Here is a 23614-nt window from a genome sequence, read left to right on the forward strand (position 1 = left end):
AGACTTTACATTGAATGTCAAAATTTCTAATTTAATAGTTTGCTTTTTCACATTAACACTAAGGTTTTCTGAATACACTTCAGTTCCTAAAATGGATAGGAAAGCCGACCCTTGAGAAGTTTTAACACTAAAATATACCTGGCACATTGAACCAGATTACCCTCTGGTTTTCACTTTAAAAGGAGACATTATTCATCCCTAAATAACACAAGCATATTCCTTATTTAATACACTTCCTGAAATTCAACAAAGCTTTAAAAAAAGGAGAAACTCCTTTCTTAAAAAAGAATGCACAACTAAAGTTTTGGTTAAAAGTACTTCAGTCCAGACAGAAACAAGCATACACTTCTTTGCAACTCAGTCTATCCCAAAAATAGTTCCCCATATTCAAACTCTAATTTCAGCGAGGCGTTCAAGCACACATCAAGCTTTACAGCTCTCTTATAGCCTACTAACAAACAGTGTGCACTTCTTCATGCTCCTCACTGGATAAAGACCCTGCTACATTTGACTTTTGCCACAGTAAGTGGTGTGTATGTTTTGGGTACTGCATGAGACCTTGCGTCAAGGTACAGAGGGTGCTTAGATACTTCCTGCCTATAGTACTATAATGCATTAAAAGCTCAGCCTAGCACACGGAGTTGATTTTGGCTTGAGGTCAAAGAAGAAGGTGCTTTCCAGGTCACTTGGTGGAGAACTGCTAAGACTTTCTTCTCCACAGCTCATATCTTCACAGGAGTCCTCACTAGGGGGTAAAATATGAAGTTATATACAGCTCACATAAGTGAAAAATGATTTAAAAACAAAAGTATTTTAAAAACCCACTCCAAATAGACACTGTTTATGAGGGTCTTTTTCTACTTTTGGGTTACATTATTTGCATCACATTTCTTAGCAGCATCTGAGTGCTTATTTATTTATTTTAAATTCCCTAGCAGTCTGCACTGCACCCAAATGCATTAAGAATAGATTCTGCTTCCATGGTGTGAGGGTTCTGTTAATGACATTATGCACAGAATTCCCAGCGCAAAATCAACAAGAACTTGACTCTGATTATCAGTTTCTCAAGTGATTAAAATGTTCATCACTGTCTACAATTTTAAACTAAGCAGTGTCAGCTGCTATAGTACAAATAAGTTCTTTTACTTTAGATAAGGTCAATCAAGGTCTGCACAGCTGCTAACTGCCTTATTGCACATTGGTCTCGTATTTCATTACTGAGCATCTAACTCCTGCAGCCTCAAAGCTTAACTGGCCAATTCAAAATGCAGCATTGCTTTAAACCAAAATAAACAGCTTGTAGTCTCCTCAAAATATTTACTGTCAGAGAGACCCACATTATAGTACAGTGGTACCTTGAGTTAAGAACTTAATTCGTTCTGGAGGTCCGTTCTTAACCTGAAACTGTTCTTAACCTGAAGCACCACTTTAGCTAATGGGGCCTCCCGCTGCTGCCACTGTGCCGCTGCTGCACGATTTCTGTTCTCATTCTGAAGCAAAGTTCTTAACCAGAGGTAATATTTCTGGGTTAGCGGAGTCTGTAACCTGAAGCGTATGTAACCCGAGGTACCACTGTACTCCAAAGAATCTGCAGTAAGTTATTAACATTTACCTATGTTTTCGTCACTTGTTAAGTTCAAGAATTAAGATTGTACTACTGCTATTGCAGTAGTGATTTCCACTTGCTTACAGAATCAATAGCCCTTCCACATGTAAAAGGAAGTGTGCTCTGAGGTATGATTCCTTCCCACTAATGTATGTAAACACCCTCACAACGGATGCAATACAAGCTGTTTGGTTTTATGGGATCTGGAATCCACCAAGATAGTAAATGTAGCTCTAATATTTGAAATGCTAACAAACCAATACTACTTGGTTATCTAATCTTAAATTACACACATGCCACAAAAGAAAGTTACCATTAAATTTATTGAGATGCCATTACTTGAAAGATGAGCAGGTAAGTAGAGAAAGCCCCATGGGATATACCTACCTCTCACTCTCATCAATACATCCAGCCTCTGGGATAGTGGGCAACTCAGGAACACTGTAGTAGCTGTTTTGAAGATTCTGAGCAGTACGCCTTGAAACAATCCAAACTAGTTTCTTATGGTCTGGCTTGCAACAGGCAGGAGACGAGTAATCCGCTAAGCATTTTGAAACCAGCTCTCTCCAATAGAGCAAATCGCTGTCACTTATCTAAAAACAAGAGAAGACACTCATATTTATTTGTATTCATTCAAGAGACCTCTACTACTAATCCACTATGCCTGTAATCTCATCCACAATAACCCAAGTGGGGGGCTTGTGTTCAAAAAAAGACCAGCTGGAATCGTAGTCTGAGGGATGTGCTGAAAAGCTCATCACCAGAAAAGCTGGATGCCTAAACACACTGCAGTGTTTGCATTCTGAAACACTTTCTGTGTGTCAGCTGAGCTCAACTTTCGCTTCTGGCCTAGTTCTCATACAGTTCCCCTAACATACTGTGCTAAGATTCTACAAAAGAACAGTAATTTAAAAGACCCTCACTTAGTCTCAATTGCAGATTCTGCCACACACCACATCTGCAAAGACTTTACATATTTAACTGAAATCCCAGCACTGGCACTGTGTGAGCTGATGAGGTACTGCAGTTAATGACAGTTTATAGAACGCTTGTGGTTGCAGATGAAGTATGTGAAATCTCATACTGCAACAAATGTCTCCTGTATAGAATCATATGATGTAAGATGGGTAAAATGGGAATGTCTTTCATTTTTGAGTCCTTGTTACACTCTTACTTCTGATACTTGCCTCTCCAAAGCCATTTCAAAGCTTTTCAGCCATGTGACCTTCCCAATCTCCCTATATCATGCATTTGGAAACTAATTCCCATATTCAGAGGAGCAGACTGTATTAGGATTGCTGGGTCCAAATGATATAAAGCAAAAATGGTTGAATCTCTTACCTTTGAGTGCTTCTGAACATACAGAACCATCTCGAACAATTCAATGGATTTCAGAGCCTGCACTTCCAGGGACAGAAGGCACAAGGCCAAGATGGATGGCTGAAAGTAAAAACACACATATCTAGCAAAGTAACACATTACTGGATTCCATCTTTTGCCTGTCAACTACCCATTTCAGGTTTACTTTTGCTTTAACTTATAAATAAATTACTCCCACCACCACCAACACATAAAAGCCATAGTACAGAGACAAGTAAATGACTGTTTTATATTTCACATTAATGATATAGTAATATTTCCTTTTTATCCCCGGGGATCATTCCAGAGGGTACCATGAGAAAGAGGTGGCAATGGCAAATTAAGACTGATCTCATGCCCACTACAAGAATACAAACTACTGAGATTATAAAGCCTACTTAATATTCTTCCTGCTGTTATCACTTTTGTATGTTTGCTAGCATCTCCAATTTAATGGCCAAATATAATTGTGCCATTCATTATATTGCCCATACTCCTCCTATGCTTTGCTGTTATTTACTTACTTTTGCTTTTGAAAAGACTAGTCGGCAGTTGCAAGCTTTAAGTTGTGCTTCCAGTTTGTCAAGATTCAACAATTCTTTCCTATACAAGGGACAAGATGGGGAAAACGTAAACCTGGGTTATCTAGCAGTGTGGCAGAGTTCAACTCAGCTAAGATGCCTGCAGCGTTACTCAAAATGTAAGGCGGGTGCACTGATCCTATTTCCCAGTCTATAACCCTCAATGCATCTGACCGCTCCCATTCATCTTGTAGAGACTACGGGCTCTCCAATCTTGGCTGCATTTCCTTATCTCACTGTGCATGAGCACATATTATTGGGAAACAATAACTGGAGCATCTGCAGCCACAGCAAGCAGGAAAGTACAGGCAGCAATGGGAGAGGGACGATCCAGAAGGCTAACAGACAGAAAGAGGGCTTCAAACTACCCACTGAACAACAGGGAACAGGGCTGATCCCACACGTACCTTTCTGAGGTATGACAGAGTACAATAGTATGGTACAAGTGCAAAAAGGTTAAGGCAGTAGTAGCTTTGAAGTCAAAGTGCAGCTTTTCTGAGATTATTTTCTCCATCCGCTTCAGGTCGGACACAGTGCATTTGCATTGGCTAATCCGGATGACATCATGGAGGGATGGGATGTTGCATTCCTCTTCAACCACTCGAGCAGCCAGCTGGAAGCAACAGACCCCAATGCAGGACAAGTGCTTAGGTTTCACCTAGGGAGAAGGAAAAGAACTTTGGGAACAGCTAGTATCATGGATGGTAAGCTACCTAGCAGCAATGTGTAATGGGCAAATAATGAAAAAAGGTACTGAAAATCCATTCATAATTATCTGGGTTCTGCTGCATACCCTTATTGCCTAGAACAATAAGACCCTTATAGTAGAAAGCTGGCTCGTACTATGCAATACTAAGACAAGGTTTAGTAAGTTCAGCTTGTAACAGTATTCCTGCTAGTAGTGGGAATTTACTACAAATTCAGCAATATTATTCACTAGGTATCACCTGGAATGGTGCCATAGATTCAGATAACCTCACTAAGAAGTGTAATATGATTGCAATTTGGCTTTGGAGCAAAAAAAAAAGTCAGAGACAAAGACAGGGAACTGAGGAAGACAAGGAAAACGTGGGAATGCTATTTTCTGTTTCTGTCACACACCTATAATAAGGCAATTATCTTAGATTACCGTATTGCCTTAAAGTCAAAAACAAATGCCAAAGACAATAGAAACATATTGTTACTGAATATGTGCAAAAATGCATACAGCTGCTCCTTCTAGATGTACCTTCATGAGTGCCAAAAATCTGTCTAGGATGTTGACTGCCAAGACAAATGTTTCTGTGGCAAACCCGAAGAAGTTGGTAAGACTCCAGAGATCTTCAACTTTTGCATTCCTCAGTCTTGGACATAAGGCGTTTTCATTCTGTGTAGCAAGAGAAATAGCTTCGTGTTATATGTATAAACCCTGCACAGAAATGTCTTAGACATTCTGATCTAGACATTCTGATGTGGTGTGACAGCCAACCTCATGGTGATTTGGAGTGGGGATGAAGAGTGCAGGTAAATACTCCATAGTTAAGCTGTCCAGAAGCCAGAAGGCCTTTCCGCTCAACATGTCACTGATTCGCCAAACAGCTTGTCAATAACAAATTTTTTTGTGGGGGTGGGGAGTTCCGTTGCACCACTGGAAGTCTTTGCACCAACAGGACAACTTAACTGGATACAACCCAAAATCTCTTTTCAAAATAACACAATATATAGAATGAAGTATGTGCCAATTTCTTTTCTTCTGAACCTAAGTTTGAACAGGAATCTTTGGGGGGAAATGAAATGCAGTTCAGAAGAAGTCCTGGTTTAATCTTGGACTACAAGCCACAAAATGAATATATACTTTGTAGTTTGGGTATAATGTCACTGGAACAAAGCATGATAAATTCAGCAAAGCAAGCGTACAAGGAAAGGAATGAGTGCACAGTGATCATTCTGCATTGTGAGTGCTACATCTGATCAAGCCAACGGTATGTGATGTGACCTGAACACCTGTAATGGTTCTAGGGGTTGCTCGTGCGTAAGCCGGTGCAAACACCTGGCTGGATTGCCTGAGTGAACCTTTTCTGTCCGGACAGCCACTCACCCGTGGCTGTCTCAATCGCTGGCAGAATCCGTCAGTGGGCATTTATTAAACTTCTTCCAGCAAAGAAGCTCTTTGACGCCTAGTCTCCTCCTACTTTCTCTGCACGAAAGCCTTCTGCGCAAGGAGGGCGTAGGCAGCGAAGGACCCCTACTCTCCCCGCTGGTCCCTGGCAAGGAGTCATGGGACCGCCTCGCCGCTTCCCCCATCTGCCCCCCTTCTCCACTGGTGCTACGCTGATTCTCTTCCCCAGAAGATGGGCTGCCTCTCCCACTCCCGGGACGCTCTCCGGAATCCCTCTGGATTTTGCTCTCTCCCTCCGGCACTGATGGCAGTTCCCTGACAACACCCTATAGCACTTTTAATACCAGTCCTACAAGCTAGCCAGTGGGGTTAGAGTGCTGGACTAGGACCTGGAAGTTTCAAATCCTCACTCAGCCATGAAGCTCACTGGGTGACCTAGAGCTAATTACCTTAGAGGGTTGTTGTAAGGATAAAAGGGGAAGGAAGAGAATCAATAGTCCACCTTGAATTCCTTTGAGAGAAGGTTGAATATATATTTAATAAGCTACATGAAGAGAAATCTATGGTTTTGGTCATTTCCCTATCAAATCTCTCACATGCAACCAAAGTTCAATCATGTGAATCATTAATTCCCAGACCCAGAGAAAAGCTTTTCCTCACCTCCACAGTGCACTCAATCAAGCTAAGCCCCTTTTCCTGAGGCTGGTATTTCCATTCTTGCTCCAAATGGATTTTCAGCTGCCTGAAGAGCCAACTGCTCATCTGTTCTTCGACTCCAAGGTCCTTCATCTTAGAAAGTAGGGGAGAGGAGGAAGGAAAGACAAATTGAACATTCTCAGGAGGGAAAAATCACATCCATTTCAGAGGTTAAATGTGTGTTACAACAGCAACATAATCACCACTCAGAAGCAAATAATTAATGCTGTATTTCCAATTCACCCAACTTGTGTGTGTTGAGACCAGGGAGATAACAAGCCTTACAATTAAAGAGCATAGTATTCTTTGACAATTTCAGATGATACATTTCTCTGAACTGCCCACATGCCCATCTATCTAAACTGTTTACAGTGTATCATACTAAAACCATGCAATGGGAGAGGAAAAACACTCCTCTCTCTCCAGCTGAAAACCTGGGCCTTTCACCCAGTGCTTGACTAAGAGGCCAGTGCATAGGGAGTTGGGGGGTTGTGAGGGGGGGGGGTGGAGCATAGCTGAATGCTGTCACGTACACACAGTGGAAGCAGCTTCCAAATGACTGAAGGGGGCAGCAGCGGAATAGACATACAGACTCACCAGTAAGAAACATCATCAGGCTACAACACTCTGAATATTTCCCTGGGAAGCAGACCCACCACAATAAAAGACAGCTTACTGTTGAGTAACCTGGCAAAATGATATCAGGCTGCCCAAATGATAAGGCATTCTAATAAACTCCCCTGACCCCTTCAGCATATAACTCTGAAATTCTACCTGCTAAATTTTGGCTTTTACCCATCTGGCTTTCCTGTGATCCCAATACAGTGGGAGCTTTGCAGTATCTTGCTACTTTTTCCTTATTAGGTTTCGAATTAATTTGTTTCTTTGTAGTCCTTAAGACTGTTACAAAAGAAAAAATAACAATTTAAATTCCTTATAGGTAATCTGTCAGACACACACACACACCCAATCACTCACTTTGAGTCAGCCTGTTTTCAATTCCACCCTAAGCAAAGGGATAATCTTTGTTCAACCTCGAAACAACAACAAAAATCTGGGGAGCAGAGATGGGTGGGTGGTGGCAGGGAGGGACGGACGGAGAACTATCAAAACATTTGTCCCAAGGCCTAGATCATCTGCTGCCATCCTCAGCTAAGCCCTGACACACAAAACCTGTAAAACACATAAAGGGTTTCACTCTCAACCAACAGCTTGGGGTTTGGATAAGAAAATGCCCTTTAGACAGAAGCTGGAAAGGATTGCTCTGCACAATCTGCATCTAGCATAAGAGCACCTCAAAACACAAGAGATCCCTTTTAATCCTCTTTGCTGGATGTGAAACCAGCCAAAATCTCCCTCAGTTCTCATTTTTTGCCCTACTTCTCTATTTCTGTTCCGCTGATATTTTTCTTGAAAGCCCCACCTACAGCACTGCCACAGACATTCCCCTCAAATACACATCCCAACCTCATCCTGCTTATCCCACATGCAACCATTTCCTCCTTTCTGGGGAACTTACATGGGGCCTTCCCCCAACCCATGACGCACTTGTCCAGCTCTACGTGCCTCCTCCCAGCTATCAAAGACTGGACAGTTATTGCAAAATACTTTCTGGTGTCCTCCGTTCACCTCCATAGCCCTAGTGAAGAGTTCAAGCAAACTCTTCCCAAACACACAGCAATAGGTATGAGCCTTCGTTGAAAGCGCATACCAGAAACAAACTTAGTTGGTCTCCAAGGTGCTACTGGAAGGATATTTTTTATTTTGTTTCGACTACGGCAGACCAACATGGCTACCTACCTGGAACTAACAGAGCAATAGGGTTTAGCTCAATTCCTTTGCAACCCATACCATCAAGAGTCTCTCCAAGCCAGCAGTCCTACCTAAAGTCCAGGGGGGCTCTGCCCTCCCAATTACAGATCGCTTTCCATCACCAAAAAATCCTTTCACCCCACAAGACACCTCACCCTCTTAAGCAAAGATACACCCCTGTCAGCCTCCCCCAACCCTTTCTAAAACTTAAGTCTCCCATTAAAGCTCTCCTGGGATCTGTGACAGACAAAAGCTTTCAGTGGGGCCCGCCCCTCATCAGCCTTGTCTCCTCACACCCCCACCCCCGCAAATCACTGCGCTCCACTCCCTATCAGCTCCTCCCCTTCATATGGATATTACTGGCTTGCCTTATTTTGCACCAAGGCTTACTAGACTGATTGAGAGGCACTTGGAAAATGAAAATATCCTTGCAGCCACTGAGTAAGCAGCAGGCAGGCAGAGACCACCTCAGTATCACCTTGGTACATTGCTTTAGTTTAATACTGGTGGATTGTCCTAGTTTGATACTGTTACTGTGCAATTTACTCATTTATCTTCATGTTACTTGCAAGCTGCCTTGAAAAGATTTGGATCCGAAAGGGGTACAAATAATTGTAATAATTAAATAAACAATCGGTTCAGCTCTCTTAAAATCCGTTCTTCACAGGACACCCACAACGCTCCTTCAATCTCACCCTCCCCCCTCCCAGCAGAGATTTAACTTTGTAAATCTGAGAGTGGTTCACATCGCAACAAAGAAAGCAAACCGTAAACACACAAATCACCCCTCCCCAAACACAGCAGGACACATTAAATAAAAATGTATCTCCAAACAAGCTGCGTCCTCCACCCCCCTCAATAGTACTGTTTAAAGAAACTGGCGAGGACAAGGGTGCACAAAAACAAAAAGGCCTTCGGCCAATTATTTCCTCTTCCTGGCATTCTGACATTTTATTCCAGTACCTGCTTTTGCAATTGTTTTCATGGCCCTGTCTTTTTCTTCCTTTTTTGGGGTGTGTGTGTGTGTGTGTGTGTGTGTACACACACACACACACACACACACACATATATATATATATATATATACAGTTCATATGAATCTCTCATACACACACACACACACACACACACACATATACATGCTATGGAATCTGAAACTATCACTACACATAAATACATAGCATGTTAAGTCTTTTTCATGTACTTAAAAAACACACACACCTAAAACAAATACAATCGATAGATCGGTGTGTGTGTGTGTGTAATGCACAATCACCCCGAACGTACTATCAAAATAGGCAGGACACAGCAGCTTTTAAACGTTTATGGGGGGCGGGTTCATTTTGGTAAATCTGCCAGATTTGTTCTAATGATATATATTTCGTGGGTTTCGGGGAGCACTCCTTGCTCAGCCAATTTTCGGAATAGGAAGCAGTTTACAGGGGACGCTTTTAAAGCAAGAAAGGGAAGCTACAAAAGGCTTACCCCCCCCCCCATTTTTCCATCTCTCAGCCGGACATACCTCTCCTCAGGGGCGCCGCTTCTCGTCTTCTCGGGACCCCGGAAGGGACGGAGGAGGGAGGCCGGGGGCTGGAGCGATGGGAGGCGGCGGGCGGTTGTCCCCTCAACGGTGGCGACAACAACAGCGAACGGCCGAGGCGCCCCGTCCTCACCGATCCATCCAGCCGCCCTCCGCCCACTCCAAGCCCCGACCTTCCCCCGTCCTTCCCGGCCCGGCGTCAGCGCGAAAGCAGCAGCGGCACCATCGCCTCCTGCTCCCCAAGCCCCGGAGACATCCGCGGGGCAGCCGAGCCGGAGGCGCCTCAGACCCACATCAAAATGGAGTCCGCTCCGAAGAGAGCCGAGGAGCCCCGGGGCCCGCCCCTCTTTCCGTCACGTGACCGCCCGCCCGCCCCGCTCTCCTTGTTTTGTTTCCCTCGAGTTGCTTTGGGCGGAGGGATTCGCAGCCGCGGCGGCGATGCGGTCCTGTAGGAGGAGGGGGGAAAATAAACCCTCTCGTTTTCTCACTTCCCGCCCCCCACGAATGGAATATACCTCATCGAACGCCAGTAACGATTTGGGGAACGGCGGGAATGCTTCCTCCCATCAATCGCGCAAATGATTACCTTTTGCTTTTAACTGAGAGGCGGAAGGACACTCCATGCCTTGGGACGCATCGCTCCTTTTAAAGGGACAAAGGTGGGGGCGGGAGGAAAACCTTCGTTTTGAAAAGTCCGCCCAAAAGGCTGCTTGCTGATTGGTCGGCGGCTGCAGAGCGGTGATTGGACGCGGGGGGAGGGCCTCTTTTTTGTTGCTTCTGCGCCGGCCATCCGAATGTTTTGTGGTTCAGAGGAGTTGGCGCTGACTGGTGGGAGGTGACAGCAATTGGCTGTCAAGATCAGCCAATGAGGAGAGAGCCCTTTGGCTTCTCCCTCCCTCGGGGCTCTTTTTTGTTTTCCTCCTCCAGCTGATTCTACGGCGAGGCGGGGATGACGTGGGGGAGGGGAGAGAAGCGCCCAACTGCCATTTCCCAACTGTCATTTGTTTGGGGTGGGGGCTGGGCAGAAGAAAATGGAGGGGCGCAGCTTCACCCCTTGCTCAGCTGCAGCCTTTTCAGAGTCAAGGTCTCCAGAGGGCATTCCTCAACCCCAAACATTGTTTAAATTGTACCAAGGTCTCCAGAGGTGAACTCCCAACTCAATTTATATTTACTTTTTGTAAAAATAGTGTGTGGGAGGAGAACCTCAGTGGTTTACAAAGAAAGAAAAAACGATGAAATTATTGCTTTTTTTTCGTTATTGTTGAGTTGTTTAGTTGTGTCCGACTCTTCGTGAGCCCATGGACCAGAGCATGCCAGGCACTCCTGTCTTCCACTGCCTCCCGCAGTTTGGTCAAACTCATGCTGGTAGCTTCGAGAACACTGTCCAACCATCTCATCCTCTGTCATCCCCTTCTCCTTGTGCCCTCCATCTTTCCCAACATCAGGGTCTTTTCCAGGGAGTCTTCTCTTCTCATGAGGTGGCCAAAGTCTTGGAGCCTCAGCTTCACGATCTGTCCTTCCGGTGAGCACTCAGGGCTGATATCCTTCAGAATGGATAGGTCTGATCTTCTTGCAGTCCATGGGACTCTCAAGAGTCTCCTTCAGCACCATAATTCAAAAGCATCAATACTTCGGCGATCATCCTTTATGGTCCAGCTCTCACTTCCATACATCACTTTGGGGAAAACCATAGCTTTAACTATACGGACCTTTGTTGGCAAGGTGATGTCTCTGCTTTTTAAGATGCTGTCTAGGTTTGTCATTGCTTTTCTCCCAAGAAGCAGGCATCTTTTAATTTCGTGACTGCTGTCACCATCTGCAGTGATCATGGAGCCCAAGAAAGTAAAGTCTCTCACTACCTCCATTTCTTCCCCTTCTATTTGCCAGGAGGTGATGGGCCCAGTGGCCATGATCTTCGTTTTTTGGATGTTGAGCTTCAGACCATATTTTGCGCTCTCCTCTTTCACCCTCATTAAAAGGTTCTTTAATTCCTCCTCAGTTTCTGCCATCAAGGTTGTTTCATCTGCATATCTGAGGATGTTGATATTTCTTCCGGCAATCTTAATTCCGGTTTGGGATTCATCCAGCCCAGCCTTTACAGCCATAATTTAAAACACACACAAAGTCAAAAACTACAACAGAACATCAGTTTTAATGAGGACAAACAATAGATTTTGGTCACAGGACAGTTGCAAGATGGAATTTTCTAGTGCAACTTCATGCTTTTAAACAAAGGCTGTCAAGGCTGGACATTTTTAGTTCTAAAGGTAAATGTTTTGGAAACCATTCATGGAAACTATTTAGCAATCTGAGCTTCTACAGGTTTTTCAGGGCTTTGGTGTGTTTTAGGGATAAACAATGTTATTTTTACAAAGCAATGCAGTATTTACATAGAATATTTTGGGTGGCTCTAATCCTTCTGTTGTTGTTTAGCTGCTAAATTGCAGGCTGGTGTTACATGGATTATTTTAAAAGAAACCACAGGAGTATCATGTTCCCGATGGTCACCAAGCTGGTTTTCTTTGCATAATACCGAAAGCAGCAATAGTTGTAAAACATGATTACAATGACACAATCCCAGTTCAGGGGTGTTGGGGCACTTAATCAAGTCAGCCTAACTTAATTTGGGCTAATTAATTAAGTCAGCCTAACATAATTTGGGGGTGCAAGACCTTTTTTTGCTGCGGGCATTTGGAAGTTGAAACATCAAAGCCATATTTAGCTATGGAAATAATAGCTCAAAGGTGCTGATGTGTACCAGCAATGGAAATATGGAACAGAGCAGAGGAATACATTGGTACTAGGGAGGGCCATGCAACCTCATTTAGAGGGATAGCTTGCAATGGAGCTACATGTCCTTTTCATGAGTGCAGGATTGAGCCAAGTAGAGTGGAAACAGCTGCTACAAACCAGGATGATGAGAGGCATTGCTTCTCACTCTTTGGGCAGATACCTCTCCTGTTAGGAAATGGCCTTGAAGGCCCTTAAATCTAGGGCCTGGGTCGGGATTCTTTAATGGACAATTATTTAGTTATGTAAACTAATTTCTAGCCCACTTTTTTTCTAGACAGATACTGCGGAGAGTAAACAGTCATATAAGGGAGGAGTTTGATGCAGTGATACGGAGATCGTGGTCTGATGGGGCAACGTCCCCTCTCTTCTTCCATGGCGCTGTGGTCTAAACCACTGAGCCTCTTTGGCTTGCCGATCAGAGTTGACAGTCCGAATCCATGCAACAGGGTGAGCTCTCGTTCTTTCCCAGCTTCTGCCAACCTAGTGTTTCAAAAACACACCAGTGCAAGTAGATAAATATGTACCACTGCAGCGGGGAGGTAAACAGCGTTTCCGTGCGCTCTGGTTTCCGTCACGGAGTGCCGTTGCGCTAGAAGCTGTTTAGTCCTGCTGGCCACATGACCCGGAAAGCTGTCTGTGGACAAACGCCGGCTCCCTCGTCCTGAAGCGAGATGAACGCTGCAACCCCATAGTTGCCTTTGACTGGACTTAACCCTCCAGGGGTCCTTTACCTTTTCTTTTTCTTTTTTCCCCTCTAGCCAATAGGTGGGGGTCACAGGGGGAAAGCCCTGCTGTTCTAACAGAAGTTCTTGTGTGGGTTGCCACTAGGAAGTGGCTCATCAGCTGAATACAGTGGTACCTCTGGTTAAGTACTTAATTCATTCTGGAGGTCCGTACTTACGGTAACCTGAAACTGTTCTTAACCTGAAGCACCACTTTAGCTAATGGGGCCTCCTGCTGCTGCCACGCCGCCGGAGCCCGATTTCTGTTCTCATCCTGAAGCAAAGTTCTTAACCTGAAGCACTATTTCTGGGTTAGTGGAGTCTGTAACCTGAAGCGTGTGTAACCTGAGGTACCACTGTACAACCCACAGTAATCAACAACCAAGACACATGATACTTTTTCTCATTTCTTTCTTTTAGTCAGTGCTGTTTTTCTAGAAAAAGAGATGCCGGAACTCACCATGAACACCTCCCTCGTTCTCTTAGAATGGCAATGGCACCTACTTGAGAGGTGCTGGAACGGAGTTCCTGGAAGTTCCCCCTGGAAAAAATCCCTGCTTTTAATTGTGTTTGTTAATCTTTGCCCCCCATCTCAACGTAAGTATCTCTGTGTTGAATACGGAGTATATATAAATTGTAAAACATTAAAAACACATAAGACAAATAAAAGGCAGTAAGAAATTTCAAGAGTACCACAACAGCTGTGAGAACATTGTTAGCGAAGAATTGGAAGAAACAAAATTTACCAACTATCGAAGAATGGCAGATAATAATAATAATAATAATAATAATAATAATAATAATAATAATAATTTATTATTTATTCCCCTCGCCATCTGGCTGGGCTTCCCCAGCCACTCTGATGAAGATGATGGACTATATGGAACTTAAGGAATATTTGAAAAAATATGTTAATATTTAAACCTTAGAATAGCTTTGGAAGTGGACATAGGCTGTAGGGTTAGAAGTAGAAGATAGGGTATTTAAAAATAGTATTATTTGTAAGTGATAAAATGTGAAGTTATTTTAAGTATGATTTAAAAAAAAGATGGTTAGAAATTATGATATATGTAAACTGCTAAAGATGAAGTAAAATGAAAATCAGATAGATGGGACTTGGGAAAGCCAACTTAACAATGTTTAGAAAAATAAGGATATGACAAGAATTTGTTCGTATTATTTGTCTTCTCTGTCTGTGTTTTTTATTTGTGTTATAAAATGATTAAAACAAATTTGGGGGAAAAAAGGAAATTTCAAGAGTACCAGTGGAGGCTGGTCGATTTGGGCGAATGGGACACTGCCCCAGCAACCTCAGCCTGCCTTTTTACTTCCTTCAAGTCCTAGAATCATAGAGTAGGAAGAGATCCCAAAAGTCAACTACCGGTAATCCAACCCTCTGTAATCCTTCCCACAGCCGTCCCTGGGTTTGTGCGAACCACTAACCTTCTGGTTAACAGCCAGATGCACTGACCCATTGTGGGGGTGCTACTACCTGTTGGCTTCCTCCTCCTTAGTCCCTTGTGCAACTCAGCAGAGAGGAGGATGGTGAGAAAACTATAATTAGTTGGCTCTGCCTGTTATTGGCTTTGGCTCTGCACACTGTTGGGCTTCCTGCCTTCCGCCCTACTAGTCCCAGTGGGAACCAGCCAGCACTGAAGTGAACAACCATCTTTTTAAAACAAGCACCAACCTTCAGGTTACCAGAGTTAGGTGATAATGTCATAACTGGAGGAGTCTTGCAACTCCTAAGCTGCTTGGCTGGCGACATGGCGGCTGTCCAACAAACAAAGTTACCAATCACAGCTTTGCCCAATCAAGAGCCTAATGTTATAGCACTACCGGCTATAGTGGAAACTCCTGTAACTTCAAACTATTCATTATCACGTGTGAGAGCCAAAAGGAGCTACTTACTGTGAGGCTTAATCAAGGAAAATGAAAACCCAGGCATCACTGATTATTTATTTAATATATTACTGTAGGACATCCAATAGCATACGAAATGTGGGCAATTCGCATAAATAGAAGATTGAAATGTAATATTAAAATACAAAACACTAAGGAAACCAAATGTGATGTGTTTTCCTTACCAATGGCAAATGCTACCCTGGGGTTATTCGTCAATATACATTTTTAGCTAATGGTGTATATTGAACATTTAGTTATGACTCTTATCTCAATTGCAGTCTAAAGCCTCCATCCCATTTTGTGTGCAAGGGAACTCTCCTTCATTGCAGTGAGATAAGAGACTGGTTGGAATGAAAGCAACACTAACAGCATAGTCCTTGCCATTTCTTCTCAGAAGTCAGTCCCATTTAATTCAATGGGTCTTACTCACAGGTAAGTAGGCTTAGGACAGCTGTCAGATATGTCACCATTTTATTGAACACGTAAGGTGAGAGCCAACTAAGTCAGAATAGACTCACTGAAATGCAAGATACTTTACATTCCAGTGGGTCTACTCTGAGTATGACTTACCTTGGCTATCACACATTATCTCCATGATTCAGATAATGGCTCCAGCATTGCAACTGCTGTATTTGAAAAAACATAATTACCATTAATGGGAACTGGGTTCATTGGTCATTGACTGTGCTTCACACTAGTAAAGTCTAACAGGCCATGTCTGTGCTTCAAAATGAACTGTGTTATGACTTCACCCAGCACAGCATAGGAAGATTATCACCTCTGATATATCACCGAGGATAATAACATAAGTTGAAGACACTCCTCCAGTGAGCAAAATAAATGGATTCATATTAAACTCTCCCTCAAGTCAGAGAAACTTGACTGAGCAACCCAAAGACTTGCTGTAAGGAAAGACAGGTATGTTTAGGGAGGTGGCAGAAATAATGTTAGTCTCACTTGGAACAATGCCAGCTCTACACATGATATTTAATTAGATTTAAGATTTAAGCTGTGATATGACCTGTGTGGGTTTACCCTCCCAGCATATTTTTAAAATTAGTGTGGGATGATTCAGAAGGAAACCATGCCTGTTCTTAACAAGGAAAAGGATTTGGTTTCATCAGTGTGATTCCGTGTACAATAAGAGAGTCGCAGGCCACCAAGGAAAAGGAAATTAGCAAAAATTTCATGGGAAGCCAAACCTTTTTTTCTGCATAAAAGGCATGCCCATAAATGGCAAAAGTGTTAGTTATGCCACAATTGTCTTCTGAATAATCCAAGCATTCGAAAAATAAATAAATGATGGTAAGGGTTACTTAAGATCACAAAGTAGTCATTCTGATTGAACAGTCTGGTTTCCAAATATGCGTTAACAAGCAGGCAAATTACCCAGGGGCATGGCTCAGAGTGGGATAATTCAAGATGATAAAATACCCATTAACTGAAAACAAAAGGAATAATTACAACCCATTTGGGGAATTAACCATTTTGCTAAAAAACAAGGACAGATCTAAAAACCATGTGAAGGACTCTTATAATTGGCCGAGTTAAGATAGCTTTAATTCTTCTTGAGGTGAAGGCACAGCCGTGGAGTAAAAAACAGGCAGCCCTCGTGTGGATTGTCATATGTGACCATGCTGTACATGTATTCTGTGGCCACACAGTGTTGTTGCATCTTGGTGTACATGTGTGCAATTCTCACATGCAATTATTTATACATGGGTTACATGCTTTTTCCTACATAAAAGTATTTTCTATGTAACACTGACATGGCCTTCAGGCCTACTTTATGCATTGTCCCTCTGCCTCCGAGAGACCTCTCTGTGTACATGTTCAGAAGACGATGTATATGTCATATCATTATGAATACTGTACAGTACCGTGGTACCTCTGGTTACATACTCTTCAGGTTACATACGCGTCAGGTTACACATTCCACTAAGCCAGAAATAGTGCTTCAGGTTAAGAACTTTGCTTCAGGGTGAGAACAGAAATCGTGCTCTGGCGGCGCGGCGGCAGCAGGAGGCCCCATTAGCTAAAGTGGTGCTTCAGGTTAAGAACAGTTTCAGGTTAAGTACGGACCTCCGGAACGAATTAAGTACTTAACCCGAGGTACCATTGTACATGAATTTGAGAATCTAATGCAAGTGGTGGTTTCTTGACTTATGTGCACATAGCATAGCTGTCAACTTTCAGATTTGAAAATAAGGGATCAGCAGCCTCACCTGTCTCAGGGACAGTCTACGAGATATCTAACAATCCGGGATAGTAGCGGGAAGCAGCAGGAAACGGCGCTGGAATAAGGGAATTTCCTGCAAAAAAAGGGAAGGTTGACAGCTATGGCACATGGTGAAAAATCTGAGCCTTTTTTTTTCAAATATATGACCAAGTATATACAGTACTTTTTCCAGTAGGAAGATTAATGTAGAACTCAAAGCAAACCTAGGGAGTAATTTTTTAAAAAATGGATGTTATTTAAACTGTACAACAAAATAATAAGAACACATATAATTATCCATGGATTGCAATGATCCCTAATAGAATTTCATACACAAAGATCACTTCTATACTATTTACAATATATTTCTGAAAAATCTCAGTATGTTTATATTTCCATATGTCGAGAGGCAATCTTTCTTTAATTACATCTCCAAGATCTTCTACTTGAAGATCTACCTGTGCTGGTTTCTCTCCCCATCCCCCACCCAAATATGGGGGTAATATCACAGGCATTGAATAAAGGCTCCCCTTCAACTGTGTATCTAATGAATATCTCAGACTTCTTCTGCATACATGAGCCTATTGCTCAGCCTTTTCTAAGCTGTATATCTTTATCCCAACGGCTTTACATTTCAGTGCCAAACTACACGTTAAGAGAAGTATGCACTTAAACTGGATACTTTTATTTTGAAGAAAGAACCCCAATCTGGAATGAACTTGGGGGTCTGTGCCAATTTTCTGCTGAACCTCCTCCCATAGCTACTTTGCCCTCAAAGGGACTGTTTGGAGTAAACAAGACTTTCTGGGGTAAATAGCACCTAGTTCAGTGATTTTTGGCAGGACACCAACCTGAAACAGAAACACATTCCAGAATGGGGCCCTGTGGCTGTTTTTTCTTCAAAATAAAAACTTCCCATTTGTCACATCTGGTTTGGGACTTTGCTTCTTAGGCCCAAGTGATTCTTAGTTTAAAGGGGGGGAGGGGAGTTGCATTGAACAAAATATACAGAGTTGTTAAATATGTTTTTGTGTAAGAACAAATCCTCTTCCCCCGAGGTCCTGACCTGACCACCCTACTTCTGAGTATCATTCCTCCTCCAGAACCAATTCAAAAACTGGTCTCCAGGACTGAGGTGAGGCGTAAATGATTGTTCACGCCATTTCTGTTCACGACAACAGAACTGCAGCAATGCAGATGCCAGAACAATCCGCTTTTTGTGCTTTCCTAGTGATGAGTTGCCTCCCATGCAAGTTAAATTGTATGAAAGTGAGCTGAATGTTTCACTAAACCCTTAGCTTGTGTCTGAGCAAGACAGGGCAACTAGCAATTTGCATACAGGCCTCTGGAACATCCCCCCCTCCCCCCCTTTATTTGAAACAATATATATACATAGGCTTTTTATATTGACTACAAAATGTGGGTGGTGATTTTGGGTGAAGAGGTTACAGCTGGGGAGAAGAGAGTTAGCTCTCCCTTCCCCTGCTGTGATTCACCACCACCACCAAAAACACCCCCTTTTGTTGGCATCCATCTGTCTGGAGAGACAACGGAGTGTGCCCTCAAAGGTGAAGTCAAATCACTGTGTTAGTGTTAAGTTGTGGGTGAACATATCAGACGACACAGCGATTCTTCAAACAGCTCTTGTTTATTCACAGGCCAGGACAGAACTGAACTGAAGGGTTCAGTCAGCCTGCTTATATAGAGCTCCAGTACAATGCAACTGCAACAATTTTCTAAAACTATCCAATCGCTGATCCCTTATTTGCATAACAATCTACAGTATCTCCCTGCTGGCCCAGGGTGAGAACTTCAGTACATAACTGTTAGCAGCACCAAAGTGACTTCCCCATTGCAGAAGCCAGGACAGTGTGCAGGGAAGTCTTCAGCTGATGTGGTCCAAAGGATAGCAGAGTCATGCGTTTGGCTCCAGCTTGGCTGCAGGAGTTGCCGAAAGGAGGTGTACAAGGCACCATCCAACTGCCTTAGGGACTCCACTCTGGATTTGCATAGGGTTTACTCCTTAGCCCTTACTTCTCCTGAAGACAACCTGCAAGGCAGCAGAGCTTTAGGGTCATTTTTCCTTCTCTTAGATGGGCTACGTTCCCAGGTTCACAAGCCCCATCCGCACCTCACTTCCTTCTACAGCATGTGCAGAAAACACCTTCTTTACCATTGGATCCACGGCTGGTCTCGTCCGCTCAATCTACTGGCAGATGTCTTCACATGCAGAGGAAATGCCTAACTCACTGAGGGTTTGAGACCCATCGGCTACCCTTACCTGGTTTAGCTTGCCAGTCAAAGCCATTCCCCGGGATGTGACGCTGTTGCATGCTGACAGCTTCTAGGAGCCACAGGTGAGAGCTGAGTGCAGGGTAGAGACCAAAGGTGGACAAACTACCCCAGAAGAAGCATGACGTGTGCCCTCTACTAACACTCCATACACCCCAAAACACTCCTGAACACACCATGATCAGAAATGGAAATTTCTGCAGTGCAATTTTAATTACAGCAATTATAAGATTAAAATAAGAGGAAAAGCAACCTAGCCTATTTTTCTCTAGATAGAAACACATACAAATATAGGAATAAACATAAAAATACGTGTAATAATAAATACAACTAGTAGCTGCATTGGATTTGAAATTGTTTTCATATATGTAACTTTTTAGTTTTTATTTTGATTTTTTAAATTATTGAGTAAAACAAAGTATATAGGACTGCAGACAACTAGAATAATTCCCCCCCCCCGGGTCATTTTTATAATAGTAATAATACTTAATACTTAATAATAGTTAATCATCCTAACAACGATGATTAACTAATTAAAAATACAATATAGAATAATTTTAGTAACGTCTTTGTAATCTGCTTGTTGTTTCATAAAAGTGCTGCTAAATCATGACTCATTGTGTGTTTTAACTGTTCTTATATATGCAATTGTTTTATATATGTTTTTCTTCCATTGTGAAATCACTTTGAAGCCATTCACAAGGATGCCATTCATAAGTGAAATTAATAAATAAGCATGTTCCTTTTTTGTCTCCAGCTTTCAGCCACTGCACGCATTGGACCAACAGGGAGAGACCAGCCCATCTGTGGCCAATAATAATAATAATGTTGGGCCGGGTCTGGATTTCATAATGCAAGAAAAATCCCTGCTCACGTGTTATTTCTTTCTTTTGTGTATGTATGTGCAGGATTCCTTACATGCCCTTCGCCATCAGGTCCCAGGGCAGGTTACGACAATAGCACCTGCAATTATGAAAACAACAAAAACCCATGACGCATAAAACCATTCCAAATGGAACAGAACAATATAAATTCAGCCAAAGAGGTGGATCCCATAAAAACTTAAGTATCTTAACTGTTAAAGGCCGGGGTAAAGAGGCGCTTCTTCAGCATTTGGTAAAAATTATACAATGAAGGTGCATAAGAAGCTGCTTTTACTGAGCCAGACACACTATCTACCCTGAGTGGCAGCCATAGCTCTCAATTTACAGATTTGAAATTAAGGGACCAGCAGCCTCGAAAATAAGGGATCAGCAGCCAAAATAAGGGATCAACAATAACTTTGATAAAATACATATTTTGTTGCATGCAAATTGCTTTAGATACCTGTTAGAGCCATAAATTACCATATAGCATATATTCAACACAAAAAACAGCAACAATTTGTTGTTGACAAAGGACAGCTGGACATAGAAAGGGCCCCATTACCTTCAGTAGCTTATTTAAGGGACATCATCAATAAGGGACAGCAGCGGGACATGGCGCTGGGATAAGGGACTGTCCCGCCAAATAAGGGACGCTTGACAGCTATGGTGGCAGCTACTTTCCAGGGTTACAGGCAGAAAGTCTCTCCCATCCCTTCCAATTCAATGCCAGGGATTGAACCTGAGACCTTCTGCATGCAAAGCAGATGTCCTGCCACTGAGTTACTATGGCCCTTTACTAAACACACCTTTGTGGGGAGGGAGTTGTACTGTTCAGGGGCTTCCACGAGGGAAGCCCTCGCCCAGGATGCCATTCCTCATACTTTAAAAGGGATGAAACCATCAAGAGGGATGGGGGATAAATTCGATTCAGCTTGCATTTAAAGGCAAACTTACCCACACACATTTCTCAAGACGAAATGTATTCTTTGAAATTCACACTTCTCAAAAAATTGCAGTGAAATTTGCCATTGAAGTAATGTGTAGAAAAATGCATATACAGTGGTACCTCGGTTTTCAAATGTAATCCGTTCTGGAAGACTGTTTGAGTTCTGAAATGTTTGAAAACCGAAAACTCAGTACGGAAGCTTAAATACGGAAGTTGCGTGGCATGTGCGACTTCCAAGGCGTGTTCGAAAACCGAAGCATTTACTTCCAGGTTTACGGTGTTCGAAAACCGAAATGTTCATCAACGGAGACATTCGAAAACCGAGGTACCACTGGATTAGCATAAAGTATGCATAAAAATGCATTTTTTATTGGGGGAAAATTAAAAATGCCATGGGAGCCTTTGAGAGGAAGGATGAGATATTAATATTAATAATAATTTTATTATTTATACTCACCCATCTGGCTGGGTTTCCCCAGCCACTCTGGGCAGCTTACAGCATATCTAAAAAATTATTATCGTTGGAAAATTGTTGTGCAGAACACGTATATTAGGAAAGAATTGCACTAAAATTTGCTGATTTTTCATAATGATTCCTTTTTTAAAAAAATGCAAGCTGCTGTGGAAAACTAAATTAAAAAATGGGAAATTTAAAAACTGGGAGAAACTGCAAAGGATAGATTCATTCCTCGCTAATCTTAACACCTGGTGAATGTCCTGACCTGGGGCCCTGATGGCACTCTCTGAGTTTCTCTGTCCAGTTTTGTTCCGGGATCAGCACACAAAAGATGACCAGGGCAAGGCCTTAGCATCACAACGCAGGAACAAGGCCCACATGCCTGGTTGTTGCAGCTGCTTTCTTTGAAGGATTCTGGCAGTGCCTTCCAGATTGTCCTTTGGGTTGTGTGGGTGGGCCCTTGGAAGCGCAGTCTGGCCAAGAGACAAATTGCTTTTGTGTGTATTCTTGCTAACACGGAGCATCCATTTAGCTGTTCTCTCCCTGACAGATAATGAGCCATTAAGGATCTGAACCACCAAGCAGATCAAGAGAGAATTCAGAAAGACAGTTTGACATAAGGCACTTTGGCATTACCGTATTTTTCGCCCTATAGGACGCACTTTTCCCCCTCCAAAAATGGAGGGGAAATGTGTGTGCGTCCTATGGGGCGAATGCAGGCTTTCGCTGAAGCCTGGAGAGCCCCACAAGCTCGGGGGACAGTGGGGAGGCGGAACGCCGCCATCCCGCTGTCTCCCAACGTGTTTTGGAGGCTTGCGGCGGGGAGAAGCCTGCTTCCCCCTGCCGCTAGCCCCGCAAGCTCGGGGGACAGCGCGGAGGCGCAGCGCGCCCAGGCTTAGCTTTGTGCAGCTCTCCGCAAGCCGTGGGAGCCCGGCGCTGGGCTTCCACGCTTGCAGAGAGCTGCCTGTTTGGGGGCTGGGGTCGGGGGAAGCTCGGGCTTCCCTTGCCCCAGCCCCGCGCCTGGGGGAAAAATAAATCCCCCCCTTTATTCCCCCCCCCCCAAATTAGGTGCGTCCTATGGGCCAGTGCGTCCTATAGGGCAAAAAATACAGTAATTTACCTTGTTTTTTTTGTGTGTGTGATAAAAATATAACCTTGAGCTCTCCATATTTACCTGCAGAGAGCCCATGGGATGATAAAAGTGTGCATTCTCATCGCATCAAGTCCAGCAAAGGCATCTTCTTCAGTTATTTCAGTCCTCAAAAATTACTGAATTAATATTTGGAGAGCGTAGTTACCGTATCTCTTGGCCAACAATGTGTCAGACACCTAGCCGTCATCTCTTATCACAATGTGAGTCAACTTCTTGCCTGGGGGTTTGGACAGGGAGAAGGGTTTAAATGCTGGTAGTAGACAGGACTGAAGATAGCAGTGAGTGGAGCCAGAGTCAAAAGTGGGTAGAGAACCCCTCTTATCTATGTCACCCCCTTTCTACCCTACTTTCCTCCCTCCTTGCTGCCTGCATGAAAATAAGCTGCTCAGCTTGTTCACTCCAGTGTAAATAAATCATTTGCAACAGACTCCAATGTGTGTAGGAGAGGAATTCACCGCCCAGCCTTTCTGCATAAACCATCCCAAAGACTCCAACATGACTAGATTCAGCCAGCTCGGTTTCCTTTGGGGACGTGTGGCCTCTCTGGGCTTAATATAGTGACAAGTACTT

The 23614-nt window shown here is 43.3% G+C and overlaps 1 protein-coding gene and 4 long non-coding RNA genes across 8 annotated transcripts in view; 3 read left to right on the forward strand and 2 right to left on the reverse strand.

The window, feature by feature from the left end:
- LOC308594378 overlaps positions 1-23614 on the forward strand; it is a 123840-nt gene that overhangs the window by 18835 nt on the left and 81391 nt on the right. The window lies entirely within an intron of this gene.
- CCNG2 (cyclin G2) lies at positions 575-10015 on the reverse strand. 2 transcript variants are annotated; one of them, XM_081207310.1, is made up of 8 exons: positions 9675-10015; positions 6305-6433; positions 4775-4912; positions 3954-4204; positions 3490-3568; positions 2948-3046; positions 1994-2199; positions 575-745 (listed from the first exon to the last, which is right to left on the reverse strand). In XM_081207310.1, the coding sequence occupies exons 2-8, from the start codon at positions 6431-6433 to the stop codon at positions 616-618; spliced, it is 1032 nt and encodes a 343-aa protein (XP_081063436.1). In that variant the 5' UTR covers positions 9675-10015; the 3' UTR covers positions 575-615. The 2 variants fall into 2 exon arrangements, with proteins under 2 accessions (XP_081063436.1, XP_081063437.1); XM_081207311.1 differs by lacking the exon at positions 9675-10015 and adding an exon at positions 7319-7468.
- On the forward strand, positions 10212-18681 carry LOC308594382. Of its 3 annotated transcripts, XR_014011410.1 has the most exons (4): positions 10212-10836; positions 12760-12932; positions 15391-15544; positions 18434-18681. It is a non-coding gene; the product is annotated as an uncharacterized lncRNA (long non-coding RNA). The 3 variants fall into 3 exon arrangements; XR_014011411.1 differs by lacking the exon at positions 18434-18681 and having other exon boundaries at positions 15391-16986; XR_014011412.1 differs by lacking the exons at positions 15391-15544; positions 18434-18681 and adding an exon at positions 13628-14090.
- LOC308594402 lies at positions 11826-13674 on the reverse strand. The gene is made up of 2 exons (XR_014011438.1): positions 13562-13674; positions 11826-13328 (listed from the first exon to the last, which is right to left on the reverse strand). It is a non-coding gene; the product is annotated as an uncharacterized lncRNA (long non-coding RNA).
- LOC308594405 lies at positions 14095-14391 on the forward strand. The gene is made up of 2 exons (XR_014011444.1): positions 14095-14167; positions 14214-14391. It is a non-coding gene; the product is annotated as an uncharacterized lncRNA (long non-coding RNA).

The sequence above is a fragment of the Podarcis bocagei genome (assembly GCF_964188305.1).
Source record: "Podarcis bocagei genome assembly, chromosome: 9".
NCBI classification, from domain to species: Eukaryota; Metazoa; Chordata; class Lepidosauria; order Squamata; family Lacertidae; genus Podarcis; species Podarcis bocagei.